General features: G+C 36.8%; 1 protein-coding gene across 7 annotated transcripts in view; it reads left to right on the forward strand.

Moving 5' to 3' along the window:
• Positions 1–2,061: 2,061 nt before the first annotated feature.
• Positions 2,062–17,305, forward strand: part of EFR3A (EFR3 homolog A) — an 82,983-nt gene continuing 67,739 nt past the window's right edge. For 2 of the 7 annotated variants that reach the window (XM_064507878.1, XM_064507883.1), the window contains exons 1-3: positions 2,065–2,349; positions 6,985–7,037; positions 13,180–13,270. In XM_064507878.1, the coding sequence (XP_064363948.1) occupies positions 13,258–13,270 (13 nt within the window). In that variant the 5' untranslated portion in view covers positions 2,065–2,349; positions 6,985–7,037; positions 13,180–13,257. Of the gene's footprint in view, positions 2,350–6,984; positions 7,038–13,179; positions 13,271–17,305 lie in introns of all 7 variants that reach the window. The other 5 variants (XM_064507880.1, XM_064507882.1, XM_064507877.1 and 2 more) reach the window with 5 other exon arrangements.

Consider the following 17,305-nt stretch of genomic DNA (forward strand, 5'->3'; position numbering starts at 1 on the left):
ACTACATAGTGTATATAATAATGTCTTTAAAAAACATATGAACTCTCTTCAAACAAACCAGAATTCCAAAACAGTTGCATTTATTTTATGACTTTGGCTTTAGAAGCTTTAAAATTTTACTGTATCATAATTGAATCATATGAATTATGTTACAATTTTTTTTATAATCACGGTGGTAAAGAAATTTCTAGTACCTTAGGAATACAAATACCTATTAAGATTAGGAAGTTTATAAGCGCTAGAGTTGTAGATATAAAGGTTACAGTAATTACATAAGCAAGCAAAGATTCAGAAACCCTCACTTGTTTATTTAGTCTGTTCAGTGGAAATAAAATTACTTATCATGAATATATTTTGCAAAACAAGGTTTTAAGTTCTTGGCAGTTAACAGAAGGAATACTTCTTAGACTTTCTGCCTAAACAATTTCATTTACTTTTGTTACAAGTATCACCAACTACTACTGCAATAAAAAGACACTGGCAGAATTCTTATTTCCATTTTTGTATATAAAAATAAGTCTACTTGATGTTCATAAATGTTGGCAATGCAATACAAATAAAGGAAAATATTAAAAAAGCTTTACAAAATAAAAGGTATTCAGAACAGACACGAGAGTTAAAATGTGGGACAAGTAATAGAAACCTTTTTTTAAAAAATTGCCTTTAGTGTTTCTTAAACCAAAGAAAAATAGAATAATCGGGACACGTAACTCACAGTGCTACATTTAAAATTTTGAGTAGCAGCTGAATGAACGTAAACCTGCCTTGACATTTCTCTCATTCAGATGTGTTGTCTCTACGAGTAACTGCCAGCGTTCTCCTGAGACCATATGGTATGACAAGGGTGTTGGAGCTTACACCTCCTTGTGCACTGCTAACGGGAGGACGAGACAGAAAGCATCTGAGTGAAGCACTTCAGCAAAGAGAGCAGGCTGCCTGTAACTGATGGACACTGGACTGGGGAAATGGTCTTTGGACTTGAAGCTATATGAGACACGATGAGTCAAGTTGAGACCATGATCATGGAGTTGACTTCTAGTTTCGTCAGAAGGAAAAATTATAAGTTATATTTTCTTTACATTTCAAAAATCAACCAGGAGGATTACTATCACCAGCTATATTAAACTAAGGACAAATATAGCTATAGATATACATAAATATCTCAGTGGTGTCCACTGCTGACTGTCTGAAATACTTGTAAATAGCACTCCAGTCCCCAGATGTTATGCTTTATAGGCAGTGACTCAATATGCAAACCTATAAAAGGCAGGTTGTTCTTTTTTTTATTATTGTGTTCAGCCCCAAGAATTCAAAACCATAAGCGGCATTTCATAAACCATATAAACAAACAGAAAGGATTTTTGTTTAGTTTACTCTTTTAACTCCTCCAGTTGTCCACGTATGTGTGACACTGCAATAGTGCTGTTGATTTTTCCAGATTTACAATGTTTTGTGTATTGCTGAAAACTGTGAGGCATGGGGACTTCTCACCTCCCCTCTTTCCCTTGTTCAAGCATTAGATTATTTGCAAGAAACCCCTGATTCAGGAACCACTGATCCTGCCTCTACTATAGATGAAGGAAAATTGTCTCAAACAGCACAAGAAAATGTAGTATTTCACCAGATATATCACAAGCAAACCTGAAATCAGTGAAATACATAACGCCGTAATAAGGTCTTAACTGAGAGGCAAATACCCTCAGACTCATCCAGGTGACAGCTGGGCTGCCACCGCGTCCTACGGAAGAGCTATCTACAGTGAAAATAAAGAGCTATCTACAGTGGCAGCTAAACATCTCAGAGTCCTCCTTGTCTGTCTGGAAAGCCAGCCACCAAACACGCCAAACTTTGAAGCCGATCATAACCGGACAGTAACAAAACGATAAAACGCGAGGCCGCCCCGGAGCCGCAGGCACCCCAGGCCCGTGGGGCAGGACGGCGCCGCCCCCCGTAACGGTCGCCGCCCCCCCGTAACGGTCGCCGCGGCAGCGGGCAGTTGCACGCGGGACGGGGCGGGGAGAGCTGCCCCTTCCCCTTCTCCTCGAGGCGCCCGTTAGCCTCCGCCGCAAGGCATGCTGGGAGCTGTGGCCGCCGCCGGCGCTCTCCGCCCTCCCCGCCGGCGCCTCGCCCTCCAGAGACAGTCCCTTTCGCCACGGCCGTGTCGGCGGGGCTCCTTCTGGGGTCGGGACCTCCCTAATTGCTCGTGCCGAGGCAGGGATGGGCGGCGAAAGGCCTCGGGGCCCCCTCGCACGGAACTACAACTCCCAGAATGCATTGCGCCGCGAGGGGCGTTTGGGGGGAGGGGGGGAAAGATGGCGGTTGCTAAACTGAGCCGGAGAGGTGGCTGAGGTGAGTGTGGCGGAAGCCAGGAGGAAGCGCTTTTCCTTGGTTTGACCTTTACGGCCCTCTCCTTTTCTCGCTCTTCCGATCCCTTCCCCGCTCCTTTCCGCTTTTGGTGAGGAGGCGGCGGCAGGCGGACGGGCGGGCGGGCGCCGAGGCACGGGCCGTGCGTGCGGCTGTGGAGGAAGGCTCAGGGGTCCGGGCGCCGGCCGCCCTGCTGCGGGACTCCTTCTTGGTGGCGGTGTTGGGAGGGGAAAGCCCCACCTCACGCCGCTTCGGCCCGCACCTCCGCGTCCCCCCAGCGCACAGGCCCACGGTGTCACCCTGGCACCCGGCTCTGGTGACCTGTGGGCGCTGCTGAGCGTCGCTTCAGGTGGGCCAGCCCTGCCCGGCGCTCTGCGGTCTGCCTGGGCCGGCTGCCCGCCAGCAAGGGTGCCGCAGAAGGCTCGTAGCATTGGACTGATGCTCCCCAGGGGAGGGCCTAAGGTCCTGCCGCCTTTTTATAGTGCCTGCACGTCGCCCACCCGAAGGTGGGAGGCAGATGGTAAAGCAAAACCTTGTCAGTAATCAATCTCGTCTCGGACGTGGTCAAGCATCCCTGTGTCATCACTATTTAAGCAGTGTAGGGATGGAGGACTATGGATCTAAGGTTCTCTGGGTTTGATTTGATGGATCGTAACACAAGGCTGTCTTGCTAAACATTAACAGAACAACGTAATAGGACTACACAGTGAGCATTTGTAAATAGTTTCCTCCTTTACTTTAAAATTGTTACATTTTTTTCTGCTCCCAGGGCCTCTGTCATTAGCAATACCTGGCAGGTTATGGTCCTTCTAATGGATGACCAGTACTGAGTAGATTTTCCAGGTCGCTACAGCTATCAGTGAGTGTGCAGCGTAGGGGCATGCTTTGGATAATTGAGGTCTAGGTTCACGAATCTAATTATATTACAGCTGTTCTTTCTTTAAGATTAAGATCTATCTAGGGGCATATCCTGTGGTACTTTAAGCTGAGACACTGGAAAGAAAGGATCTTAAAGTGGATATCTCTGCCCGGCTAGAGAAATTGTGGAAAAGATTATCAGTCTGACTGCAAACCTGAGTTCTAACTCTTATATAAAAAACAAGTTAGGTAGCCTGGGAGTTACACTTTTTAAAGCTAAATCACATGTTTCCTCATTGCAGTTTGAATAGGTAAGCTAAAACCATAGTAACAGGCAAGGCTAATTTCACAAGGTATGGGTAATTTCTACCTTCTTAAGCCTCTATGATGTGCTCAAAATACTTTGAGATCTTTTGTTTAATAACTCCAATATACAGGACATTTTGCTGGAAGACTCAGTGTATGCAGTGGGTAAAACCTAGTGGGTAAAATTTCCTTTTGAAATGGTTAGTTTGGGATTGAAATCATGATTGTAGGGTCCTGGAACATGAAAAGGCTTTCACACAAGTTTTATGTAATCCTTTCACTAACACTATTGCGTATTAGTTTACAGAATGTTGCTAGAATTGGATTGATTGCTAATTCAGGGGAGAGCTCTCAAAATGGGAATTAGAATATAGTTTGTAAGTAATATACGATTGAAGACAATTGTTTTTGTTATGTTTTATGTAGTGTTATGAAAATGTTTCCAGTTAATGGTGAACATTAACTTCTCTCTAGTTCTGACACAAACTTGTGCAGGAGAAGATAAATAAATTTTACCCGTCCTCTAAGTGGAAGGAGGCACTGGAATACCAATCAGATTTAGCACTTGAACTTCAGGTATAATGAAAGGGGACCACACTTTTAATTAAAAAATCTAAGTTACAAAATGTACAAGTTACAAACTGCTCCTGTTGGTATCAGTGGCTTCTAATTGGCCATCCTAAGGCTGTAATGAAATAGTTCTTGTAAAATTACTGTCATTTTTAAACCACTTTTAATGTTTTTTAGATATGTACAAATGCATCATCATTCCTTTGGAGTACAGCAGAAAGCATGTATTTTTTAAATTTAACCCTAGCAATGTATTTAGTTAGACATAAGAGCAGTGCCTTTAATTTGTTGGTAAAATGGAAATTGGGTTCAACAGGAGTCTTTAAGATCGTGAGGAAGGTTGGAAAGGGACACTCTTTTAACATGCAGGGCTTTCTCTGGTCCCAAGACCATCTACTTAAGACTGAGTTCTCCAAGCTGAGGCAGGACAAATGCTTGTGAGGATATACCCTTTTAGGTGAGCCAGCTAGGATGACAGAACTGGTTAGCCATGTTACTATAGCCAGGCTTATATGTGGTATTGCTTCTGGTACCTGATGAAGCTAATTCAAAGTGAAGTCAGGTATTTGCACAGTGCTGTGTAAATCTGTCTCAAATTGCATTTTTGGGGGGAGAGTGGGAGGGTCCTGAAAATTGTAGTTGGAGGCTAACTGATTATGTTTAAGAATGAGTATGTGACTTTTTTAACCTTGCATCACCTTGGTCATTTGCTTATCTTCAATACTAAATGTCCTGATCAATTTTAAAGGTAGAGAATATGTGGGAAGAAAAAAGTGGTGCAAAAATTAAGTTTTTCAGCTCATGGCTGCCCAACCAGTATTGCCTGTCGGAGATGCTTCGACTTTTACTCTCCTTTGATTTAATTTGGGGGAATGGATGGGTGCCCAGCTGACAATCTCATTTCGAGTATTCAAAATCAGAGTAATTATTTATAGTGTTACATAATCAAGTAACCTAATGGTGGAAACGACTTCCTAAATGAAAATACAAAACCTTAGGTATACTGGCTTTTATGTTATGTTATGTTATTTATTTATTTATTTACCTGTAGCAGAACACAGACACACACACACACAGACACTTTTTTGAAAATACAGATCTTATTGTATTGGATTGAGAAGATAATGTGGGTGTTAATATCCTTTCTTCCTTCACCCAGCATTTGTTCTTATGAATTTAATAAAAAAAGAAAAAAAAGTATTTACCAAATCCGAGATTTGGCACAAAGCTTTGATTTTTGTGCTGAGAAGAGTGGTGTACTCTTATATTACTGTGATAATCTAAAGTAGTGAAATACAGTCCATAAGATATTTTCCATTTTGAATCTCTTACAGAGATCTGTTGTTTTAGGGCAGACAGGAATGGACATCTGCTCTAGCGTCTGTTTGGCTTTCTTGGTGCCATTTGTGGAACTGCATGATAATAAGCCATTTATCCTTATAAGTCATGCTTTAACTTCAGATCCTAGGTTATTTAAGTCCTGGCATAAAATTACACTTAAGCACATAATCTGAGAAGATACTCAGAACCAGTAAGCAGAACAAAGTGTATTTTCTTCCTGTGCTAGGACTGCTTGGGTCTGATGGAACGATACATTGAGGTTAGAGTTTCTTATCCTAGCCAAATTGTATAGAATCTCTTTAAAATGAAGCTGCAAGTTTTGGTAAGAAACATTGCATTTGTGTGTTATACAGTCAAATCCAGATCTGCTTTGTAAAGTATGCGTATTTATATTGTACTTTGATTGTAATTATGTTTAGAATTAGTATTAGAATTTGTAGAAAAACAAAATAACTTTAGGTCCTCAGTGGAAAACTAGACATGACTTCTATTTACCTCTCTTGAAAATCCAGAAATATGTGGTTTTAAAGCGTTATTTTTAATCATGGTTGCTATCAGCAAATTAGAACCCTTGATTAAAATACATATACAATGAGGATAAAGTTTGTTTTTAACAGTGATGAGCCTCTCTTCAGTGCTTGAGCATTAAAATTTATTTTGTAACTAAATAAAACCTTCATGCTCATGTTAATGTCTGGAATCATGGTCTTTGGTATACTTATATAAATAGTTGGACTGAATTTTTACCTTTTTTTTTTTTTTTGAAATAGTAACATTCAATGTATTTATCTGAGACTTTTTTTGTATTTATATAAATGTACATTTGTAAGGAGATTGCTTTTGTCACTTCCACATTTAATCTTAATTTTTATTAAATAAATTCACAAATATACTGTATTAATACAGAAAAATCCTCAAATGCCTTTCACTTAAATAATTAAGTGGTAGATTATGTTATATTTAGTCCTAAAATACGTTGTTGTAACTTCTTTGTATGAAAATGTGTAGTTGCATCAAAATATTTTGAACTATTTTTTCTTTTCTTTAAAGAAGTTTACTCTCTGATCTAAAGTGTTTTTTTTTTTTTTTTTTTTTGATGGTGGGAGAAAAAAATGTTTTAGGAAGTGCCACACAGAAACATTTCCAGCATCATTTTTCTTTTCATACAACAACAATCTTTCACAAGCCTTTTATTGGAGAGGTGCAAAGATTTATATTTGAAGTGGAAGTATTGTATATAAGTCTATACGGCATTTAGCATCATGAAAAGTGGCAATGTGAAGCGTCATCCCAATAAATACAAAGTAAAATCTTTTATTCCAGCATCAGATGCAGGAACAGAATGACTGAATTTGACAAACTGGAAAAACCTACGTATAATTTGATCAGATAAAATGATACCTGGGCTTCTGTGCTAACAGTTAACATGATTTTGGAGCTGAAGAATGTTACTTTGTTTCATTCTTGATAAATTTTTACTTTTTTTTTTTAATGAAAATTGTCTAAAACTATTGTCTTGACTTAACATTTTTTCTTTCTTTATAGCTTATTGTACTTCACAAAATTGAGGACAGATTGCTCATTAACAATGCCTGCTAGTAAGTATTGTCATCTTAAGTATTCTCTTAGGGAATATTTAGGGATGTTTACCTTAAAATGTATTTTTTCAGGAGGCTAGAAATTCTAACAAAATTAAAATAGGGGGGAAAGAAACGTAATGATGATACTTGCTGTTATTTTTAAGACCTTATTACTGTCCAACCTCTACAGTTTTTAAATTCAGGTATATTTTTGAAAGGAACCTAATGTGGACTCTGCTTTCTCCTGTTCAGTAAGATGTGCACAGCTTAACATTGATTAATTATGTGATTTAATGAACATAAAATGATATTCCAACACAATCATAGCCCTGTTTTTGGAAAAATCACAAATATGGCTTTCAGATGATAGTATTACTATTTACGATATAAAGTGATACAAGACTTAGATATTTTAACATGGAAAATGAAATAGGATTTTGAGGGAGATGTTTCTAAGAATTGAGCCCTTATATACCTTAAGGAGAAGCATCTTTCACTTATACGAAACCTCAGGTTACGAAATGTATTAAAATAGAATTAATCCCAACTAAAATGTGTGTGACTTTCTATTTTATGTTTTAAAAAATCCTGTATAGTCTGCGTAGTAAAATCACTAACATCAGTCTCTGGATAAAGCAGATTGCTTTATCATGAGGGTAAAGACTTCTGCAAAAGGCAAACTTTACAGTCATTGAGTACATTTTAATTGCAGGTTTGTAATGAGACTTACAAATACTTGATTACATCAGGAAATGTTTGGAGGGAGGGGCTGAGGTGACCTAAGATTTGTAATAAGCTGTGGCTATTGGATCCTTAAAAATGTCTTACGAAAATTTTAGTTATTGTGTTACATGGTTGCACTTCTATGAATGGGTATTTTATAACTGATAATATTTTGATATGTAGTGTTGCTTGAAGCACTGTCATTATAAAATATCTCAGTATAAATATTTTAGCATTTCTTTTATGTAAAAAAAATAGTTAGAATTGTTCCTCTACATAGACACGCTTGTAAAATGAGTTTATTAAACAAAACAGTAGCCAATATTAACCTATTACATTGTATATTTGGATTTGAAGCTGCTGGCATAAATTGTTCAGACTGTATTGTGGTCCAATTTCTGTAATATGATAAATTGCTGCTGTGGTTAAACTGCAGTTTTTAGTACTCCTAAGGCTTTTATCATGATACTTTTTTTTTGCTGTAAAGTTTTGCTTTGCTTTTTTTCCTATGTCAGCTCTGTATGTGTTGAGGGTCATTATCAATACGTGCATCTTAATGCATGTAATATTGTAGTATTTGTCTTTAATGGGACATTCAAAACTATGCAGCCATTTATTTCTCTTCTGTGTATATTATACTAGCTTTCTGAGTGTATGGATGAAGGGAAGGTAACCTAACAGCTGTATGTGTATTGCAGTTTATATGAACTAAAAAAAGTATTAGTTTTCTTCTCTCCAATAATGATGGTGATAAAGAAGTATGATTAAATTTTGAAGCAAGCAAGCAAGCATCGCTTTGCTGCTAGTTGTACCTTTTATTGATGTCCATAGAGACAGGCTTCAAGATCTTTTGCTTTCTTGTATGTGGAAGAGAGAATTTCTGTCTCCTAGTTCAGGCTTCCCGAGAGAGTCCAAGAGATTTCTTTCAGAGTGTATTGAGGAAACATAGGTTGCTAGTGTAGTATGGTACTCTGCAGTCTTAAATTATTTGTCCTTGAAATCTGAAAAGCTCACTTCTTAGTGCAGTGCCTCTTCCGGAGTTTTTGTATCCCATGTGTTTACAAATGCACTGAGCATCTTCTGGAATAAAATGTGTAAGTGGCTGTTGGAGTGAAATATTTTCCAAAAATACTTTCCATCATGCTAGAATGAGTTCTATAGGACTGAAGTAAAATAGTTTGTCCCACCTGAGTGTCTGTCAGTTCCTGGAAATCTTTTTTTACTACTTTATCTAATGCAGTAGTTTAGAAATATCTAGATATAAAAGTGGTGGTTTGAAAAATCGGGGAAAGCCAAGATACTGGTGTTATGGAAACAGTGGAAAAAAGGCTTTATTAGTTGTCCTGTGGACCTTAACAGAACTGAATTTTTAGAGATGTTTTAGAAGTCAGTCTTGAAGTTAATGCATGTGAAATGTACATGTGAAATGTTTTAATCTCTCTTAATGTTACTCTCTAAAAGTTAGTTGTGTAGTCCACAGTAGTCAGAGTTGGGATGTGGTATCAAGAGAGGGAAAGAGATATATTGACTTGTGAGAGTCTGAGCATAGGCAGTTAAACAAAGGTAACCTTAACCTTATCTCAGTAATGTTGATCCCTGCAGTAGCTGTTTGTTACATATTGGAATATCCTAGTTCTTACTGATACTGCTGTTTATTGATCCTGCTTGAGAATATGGGGAGAAAGCAGTGCATGGACTACTTAATGGGCTGATATTAAGGGTTTAGTCTTGCTACAGTAATACTTAGTCCAGAAAGACAAAGTTTCAGTTGGTTATCTTAATTTTGAGATGCTAAAAGTTCTTGGCTTTGTTTGGACTTGGCATGTCATTTGCATTGATGTGTAGTTTGCAGTGGAGATGTACTGCTACGCAGTTGCTGCAGCAGTTATAGCAAGCTTGCCAAACCAACGCTTTTCCCACTAGTCCTTAGAGCTGTGACTTTGCATACAGTTCTTCATGTGCAAATAACATGGGCATTGTTGCAAGAAATGCTTACAGACTTTTTGTCTTGGTCTGAAGTTGAAATACAAGTTGCAAGTTGTGAAATGTTGAGAAGTTAAATGTGTTTTTTCACTGATATTATATTGTAGTAAGGGTAAGTTGATTTGAACCGAAGTTGTTTTATTAACTGATTTAGCTGTGGCTTATATCGATGTGAAGAAACCTATGATTGAAAGATTGGTTAGTGCTTTTGTTACTAAAAAAACAACAACAGCAATAACAAAGTCTTTGCAGATGCGAAAATCTTGCAATCAGGTAACCTTTGCAGTAAACGTAATATCTGTTTTTGTTCGTCACAGGCGTGTGCTATATCTATTTCCTTATTCAAGCAACTTGTACAAATTAGTTCATTTGTCATATTACACTTTTATTATTAAACAGTTTCTCTTTGGGCTCTTGTCAGTTGCATTTGTATAGAAATGTTGAGAACACTATGGTTAAGGAAGAAATGGCTAAATCCTTAATCAAAACATTTGTTTAAGACTGTTTTCTTTTTGGGCATTATGTTCCAGGTATACTTCCCACCCCCACCCCCCTGGAAGCAGTTAACCTGCTTAGTTGCTTTATTCTCTTGACTTCAGTTAACTATTTAAATTTAAAGGCAGATTTTATAGTAAAACATTTATACTTGCTTGCTTTGGAAAAAACTACCAGTGATATAGGTAAGAAACAAAGCTGCATACTATAATAAGGTACTTTATTTGTGGTAGCTGTATATGTGAATGTTGATATAAATGATTTACAGTCTTATTTGTTCCTTTAATTCACTTAAATCGTATCTTTAATTTTCAAGGTTTTGTTAATAACAATTCTTAGGCTAAACTGATATTAGCTGGTGGTTAGCAGGCCCTTCATGTACAACTGAAACATGCAAATCAGAGGAATTAAATATAAATAAGGAAATTCATAAAAGTGCCATATACCCTTTAGTCTGACAGATGTAACTTGCCTACATCCTTACCATGAATGAATACTGTTGCAAGTTTTATTAATATCAAAATCTCCTATAATATTTTGTCAAATATTTGTCAGTTAGAAAGAGATCCCTTGATCTGCATTAACAGACATACATATTATGTGTCTTCCGCTGTTTGGCATGTTCTTGGCTGCAGTGAAGTCACTTTTGGGGTAACTTCAGAATGCTGAAGCAATTTGGACAAGCAGTATACTTAAACTGTGTAAAATTTTGTTGCCTCAATTTTCCAAACATTATATGGCTTTTTACTGGTCATCTTTGCAGTGATACCTGGCCTGCACTTGAGGTGTACTGGTAGTTTCCCTAGTTTGTGTGCAGTGAAAGTAACAAGAAGGTAGAAAGATTGAAGTGATTTGTCATAGTTTTTCCATTTTTAGGGGGAGGTTATTACTTCCAGTTAGGTTACTTCATAGTCTTTGTGGCTGTTTGTTAGTATTTGAAAACTTTTATTGGATCTTCTCTATTGCACTTCCATTGTTCTTAAATGTTAGCGGAGGGATGTTTGAAGGGGTGCGTCTTTGGGGCAGGGCTTAATGACAGTAAGGCTCCAAAACTAAGGGCTAGACAAACTCTTCTTTCCTCTTCTTTTTTACTGTTTTCCTGTTTACTTTGAAAATCTTATCAAAGAAAAGACAGATAATTGAGTGACAGAATGCCTATTATTATAAATTAGAAGAATCTACCTTGTCAGCTGTTTTGTAATACTTCAACAGAAACCAGACTTTTTTGAAACCTTTAAAAATTACGTTCAAGTAAAATCCCCATATTGAGTAGAGCTTTCTTGCGAAGCATAGGGAAGAAAATGGCACTTGGAATATATTCAAATATGAGTGGATTCTTAACTCATTTTAAGAGGCAGATAATCTCTTAATTTTGAGTTCTTTCTCTGACAGCAATTTAGGGAAATTCAGAATTATTTATCTTTTGCAGTTTTAGTTTTGATTCTATGTATTGTAAGTAATATCAGGATTGTTAGAAGGTAAGATTCGTTTTCCTATGAAATGCAATTTTAAAATGCCATGGTGGTTGGAGATATATTCCTAACTCTGTCTATATAAATATCTAAGGCATTAGTGCATTTTAATTTTTAGAAAAAAAAAAAAGTCATAGCTCTAAAATACCTGTCTCCTCGTTTTCTATCTAGCACACTTTTTTCCTTGTATGAAATGTATTTTTCAAGTACCCCTGATGCTTTGAAGCCCTAAATGGGGCACTTCTGTTTAATAAAGTGTTTTTCTTAGTTACTTGAATTCATTTGCATGCATTAGGAAGCCTGTCAGTTTTCTGGTCAGCATTGTTGGCTATTTAGAATACAGTGTTAAAATAAATACAATTTGCATAGCATTATAATGTATTTTGGTTATTAGAGAAGAGTTACATGGGGGAATATCTCAAATCATTACATGATACTTTGCTCTAATCTCTTCGAGGATTACAAACAGTGGGAGCCCTATGTTGTCTATCACTGGAAGCTCTTAACCTACGTTCTCCTCTCTGCACCCCCCTCCCCTTTTTTTTATTACTGATCAAACCAATGTAGGAACTTTAAAAACAGCTGCTAAGGAAAGGTCATGGTTTGGGCTGCATTTGGCAGTTTGCCATTTATTTGCTGAGTTGATCTAAGCAGAGATCTTTCAGTCAGTGAAGGAAAAAATCAGAATATCTGTAGCTATTATATTTTGGTTACAAAGTCAAACACTTTATAAAATGGATTCTTTACATAATAATACACAATAAATACTTTAAATATGTAAAAACTTAGGTACGCATTTTACACCTAATTCTTAGATGTTGTCTTTTCTATACTGAAAAGAGAAAGCAAGAACTCATCTTAATATATGCTTTGATTAGTCTAGAGAAAAAAACAGGAACTTGTAGAGGGAAAATTGTACTTTATAGCTGTAATCAACTTTGTGTGCCAAAGAGGTAGCTGCCTCCATATTCTTAAATTAATTGGCAGGGTTTTCTTTTTGATTTGTTAATTTAGAGCAGGTGCTCATTTTGTTGCTCTCTTTTAGCAGTTAATTCTCACTGTGCATGCATCATGCAAACTCCACTTGGGAAAGTTAGTATTAGGAGCCACTCCACAGAGAGTGAAAATCACATGTAGTAGCACATTGCAAATAACTTTTACAAGCAACATTCCTCCCATAAATGGCAATAATCTCTCATTTGTTTTGCAGCAGCTTCAGTATAGCCAAGAAATGACCAACTTTGTCTTGTCCGTTACTTGTTAAAACCTGAAAAATATATTTTTTCAGCTGATGTCATTTATATGTGTGCACAGTCTGAACATAAAACTATTTAGGAAATCACATACTTTAAACTTAACTTTACTCTGTTCATATCTGAGCCTTTAAGTGCTTTTAAACTATACATACACTTTAGTGAATATTAAAATGTAGTACAATAGTTTATTTTCAATTTTTATTGAAATACTGCTATCATTGTTATTTACAGAAATTGCTTTGCAACTGGGTTTTCCTATCAGTCGATTAACCTTCATGTGCAGCATTGTTTATTATTGATTTCTCAATCATGGGACAAAAGGGTAAGAAGGTTCATGCTGATTATGCATGCAAGCGCCCTATTTTTTAATGCATGATAATAAAGGAATTGATTTGGGAGGGGGTACGTTTTCCACCATGTGATTAAATGCATGTCTCTGTGAAACAGCTAGGGTTAACTGTGCTTTTAAAAATGCTTTGGCCTGCCTGTTACATGGATATTCTTTCCCTTCCCCACTATACCACAAGCAATGCCAGTGATTTTTAAAAAAATTGGGTGTCTTGTGAATTACTGGAGCTAGAAGTTAATTTTCTACATGACTCTTGACTTTCAATGAGTGATGTTTCATTTCCAGAAAGTCACATCATTCAGGATAAATTCACAAAAGAATTAGACAGGAATGAGTAGAAAATTGGAGTAAGTAGATGGATGAGATTTTTCCTCATCTAATAGCATGTAGATTTCAGTTGATTATGTCCAAAGGTGAACAGTGAAGGATTTTGTTGTTTTCAAGGTGCTTGGCTGAATAGCCGAAGTTCTGCTCTCTTTCTGGAGTTATCATTAATAAAGTATAGTAGCAATTTTTTTTTTTTTTTTTTTTTTTTTTTGCTAATGTATTAAAGGGAATGGCCTATAACTTTTACTAGTAACCCGGTTGATTCAAAGAATACAAACCTTTTGATACCCAGAAAGAAGTCGGTATGAAACTTTTGCAACCCAGGGAAAATGTTACAATTGTTTATATTTGAAAAGAAGTGCACAAACAATTATACAGTCCTTTTCTTCCATAGATGTACTGAAGAATCATGAGACTGGCAGGTCAAGATTTGTAAACTAGGAAATTTCTTGCTTAATTGCAAGACATAAAAACAAATTAATTAAATCTATTTATGAAATATTTGCATTTTTGTTGAACAGAAGCTTAAGTAAATAAACTTATATTTGTGTAGAGTGAATATTGCAGTAGTCAGACTGGTATGTTCTTACTTCATAGCAAAAGACATGTCTCATAATAGTTAAAGAACTCTCTAGCCTTCGATAATTTATATGTGGAAATAACAGAGCTCATGAAATAGAAACTATTGAAGTACTGGTAATTTGTGTTTAAGGACTTGGAATTCTTTGAAATACCAGGTCATTTTTCTAAACTAGAAACATGTCATTCTAGAGTAGGAATTAATATCTTCTGTGAAAATGAGCAAAATCCACAACAATTATATGAGAAAAGGTAAATACATTTGATTTCAAAATAAATGTTTACTTCAGTTCTTTTTAAATTTGGCTTTTTTTAAAGGATTTGTACCAAAGTAGAAAGAACAAAAAAAGGGAGCATGATGGCCTCTAAACACAATCAAATTTTCATCTTGTTCCTGTGTCAGTTATTTTAAATGTAATAATTTCTTTAGATAGGTGAGTTAGGAAAGATATGGTGATTTTCCCTTCCCTCCCCCCAATCATTAGATTGAATTTAGCAGACCAGAACATTTCAATCTCCATGCTTACAGGGCAGGAGTTCCCAACAGTATTAATCTAGAAATAATTTTGAATGCATGAGTCATGTCTCTTGCTGCAATACCTTTTTTTCTGGGTGCTTTGTCCTAACTGTAAGAGTAACAGAAATAACTTGCCCAAGTAACAGAAAAATTGGAAAAGTGTTAAACTGGTATTTCTATCAGTTTATCAAATCTGTAAGAGCAACAGCCCAACTCTTCTTCTAATAGCATAATTCTTTCCAGAGGGTTCTTAAATCATATCAGGTCCAAGAGAAAAGGTTAATTCTTTCTTTCTTTGAAAGTTCAATTCTAGGCCAAACCTGTAAGATTTATTTTGCTGTAGACAATTTAAATCTATATTCTATGACTGTTCATTTTGCTAATTTTTCTAATGCTCGTAGTCTTCAAAATTTGTATCTTCATACATTTTTAGCAGTTACTGTGAAATCTTGAAGCTAAAGTTTACCATATGGGGAATTATAAGAAATAGAGGAATTGGGCTTTAAGCAATCTTGCATAACAAATCTTTTTCTCGTACTGAGGTTTTATATTTGTATTAATGCTGATTGGGTTTTCCTGTTTTAGGCCATCTGTGGATTAAGTTTTAAACAATGATTGCTTTATCACTGAAGCCAGCTTGTGGATTTTGCAAAGCTCATAGAGCTATAACATGTTTTTGTATTCCATGCAAAACCTTAGTAGAATTTTAGGCCCCAAGATTTTCCAAAATAACTGGTACCTGTGTGATGCCCAGCTTAAGACCCATTAAAGGACTCTTTTTTTTTTTTTTTTTTTTCCAAAAAAAGGGGGGGGGCACAACTATGTATCTAAATTATACTTGGACATATTCAAATAGTTTGCTGTTTGAGGACTGTGCTTTGTCTTGAAATGGGCTCCCAAACTCTTTAATGTTGTTTTGAGAATGCTTACTCTAGCTCTTACCTGGGAATTTCAAACCAACTATGTCACTGTACTAAATCAGCACTCTGTCCTGATTTTTTTTTTTTTTTAAAGCTGTCAGTATGTAAGGAAAACATGATGTGAAAACTAAAAATGTGAATTTGTACACTTCATATGTTATGAAATATGAGTAGTTATTATAGTTAAGAGCTGTCTCTGACATAATTGAGGTAGCAGACATTTCATGTATTCTTATAAATGCAGTGTAAGCTCGACTCAACACTTTTTCTGTATGCGTTATTCATTATCATTAATGCATTATCAGCATTAATGCTTCTTCACATATGAGTTCAAAGTTCTTCAGAACTACCAGAACATTGCTTTTGCAAACTGAATTTGAAGTTGGCATTGTGAATGGTGAGGAGTAGCAGTGTTTGTGGGCAAGAGCTTGGACTGCAGTGGAAGACAATGAGTCTGTGCGCCCACAATGTTCTGTCTGGTTTCTACAGAAAACTAATGAGACACCTGAGACTAGATGATTAATAATATGTGCATATATATATAACTATTTCTCTGTATGCAATTATACACCTGTCAGTCTTCTCAACAGAACAGTTCAGTCTGGTGAGAGCAGACTGGCAGCAGAAAAGGGGCATAGTCATTGGGTCCTCAAGTTGCACAGCAGAGGAATCAGCTGCCTGTACGTACTTCGCACCTGTGACTGATCAGGAATAGCAGAATGGGGGAGCTGCATTTTCATTAGCTGGGATATATGGTTCTGGATGGAGTCTTCAAGGCATATGTTCTACTCCTAGATATAGTCCTTTTTGGAGACGATAAGACCATGCAGAACCTCATAACAGCTGCTTTTTAGTTATTCTGGGAAACTTGACTCCAGCCCGGGTGCACTTTTTAGGGCTAATGGGAAAGATTAACAATCACAAGGATATTTTATAATTGAGATTAACCTAGAGTGACTTTAGTGTAATGTCTATCTTTAATGTCTATATTTAAAAAAAAAATACCCTATTGATATTAAAATCTTGTTGCATGAACTTCTACTTGTTTGCGTTTTAGACAGCACTTCTCTTGAATGAGAGCAGAGTGAGCTTATTACCACTGCAGCTGATCTTCCCCATGGTTTGCCAGGGGTTCTAGGCCAAGAAAACAAGCTTGGTCTCGTGAAGCTGCATTGTCTTTAGAACTTGAAAAAATGAGCAGAAGTCATGAAACTTCTTGACACCCCTCTACTTTCAGATTTCCCATGCATGAAATTTCAGGTAGCTATTACCCTAAGAGGTCTTGCAAACCTGGACACTTGCTGACCAGTTACTAAGTGGTTTGAAGTGAGCATTTCTTCTCTAGGGCAGGTGATGGTCAGCGTCTCCCAATGCCATCCTTCATGCTGTCTTCAAGTAGTGCAAGTGTGTAGTATTGACAAAATCATCTGTACCATTGGCTTTCAGGGCTCCCAAAAGAAGGTAGCCTTTGACACCGTTCTATCTGTCGCTTGGTGTAGGGAAGCTATGGTTTCAAAAATGGCAAAAGCCACTATTCTGTTGTGCAGACTTTGGTTGACCAGCAGGGTAGATCTACAGACATATTGGCAGCCTTCCCAGGTGTCAGGAGTTTTTTCAGTTTCTTTTGTGACTCTGACCTTGGATTGAAGGAGTGTTCTGAAACCT

The sequence above is a fragment of the Dromaius novaehollandiae genome, chromosome 2, assembly GCF_036370855.1.
Source record: "Dromaius novaehollandiae isolate bDroNov1 chromosome 2, bDroNov1.hap1, whole genome shotgun sequence".
NCBI lineage: Eukaryota > Metazoa > Chordata > Aves > Casuariiformes > Dromaiidae > Dromaius > Dromaius novaehollandiae.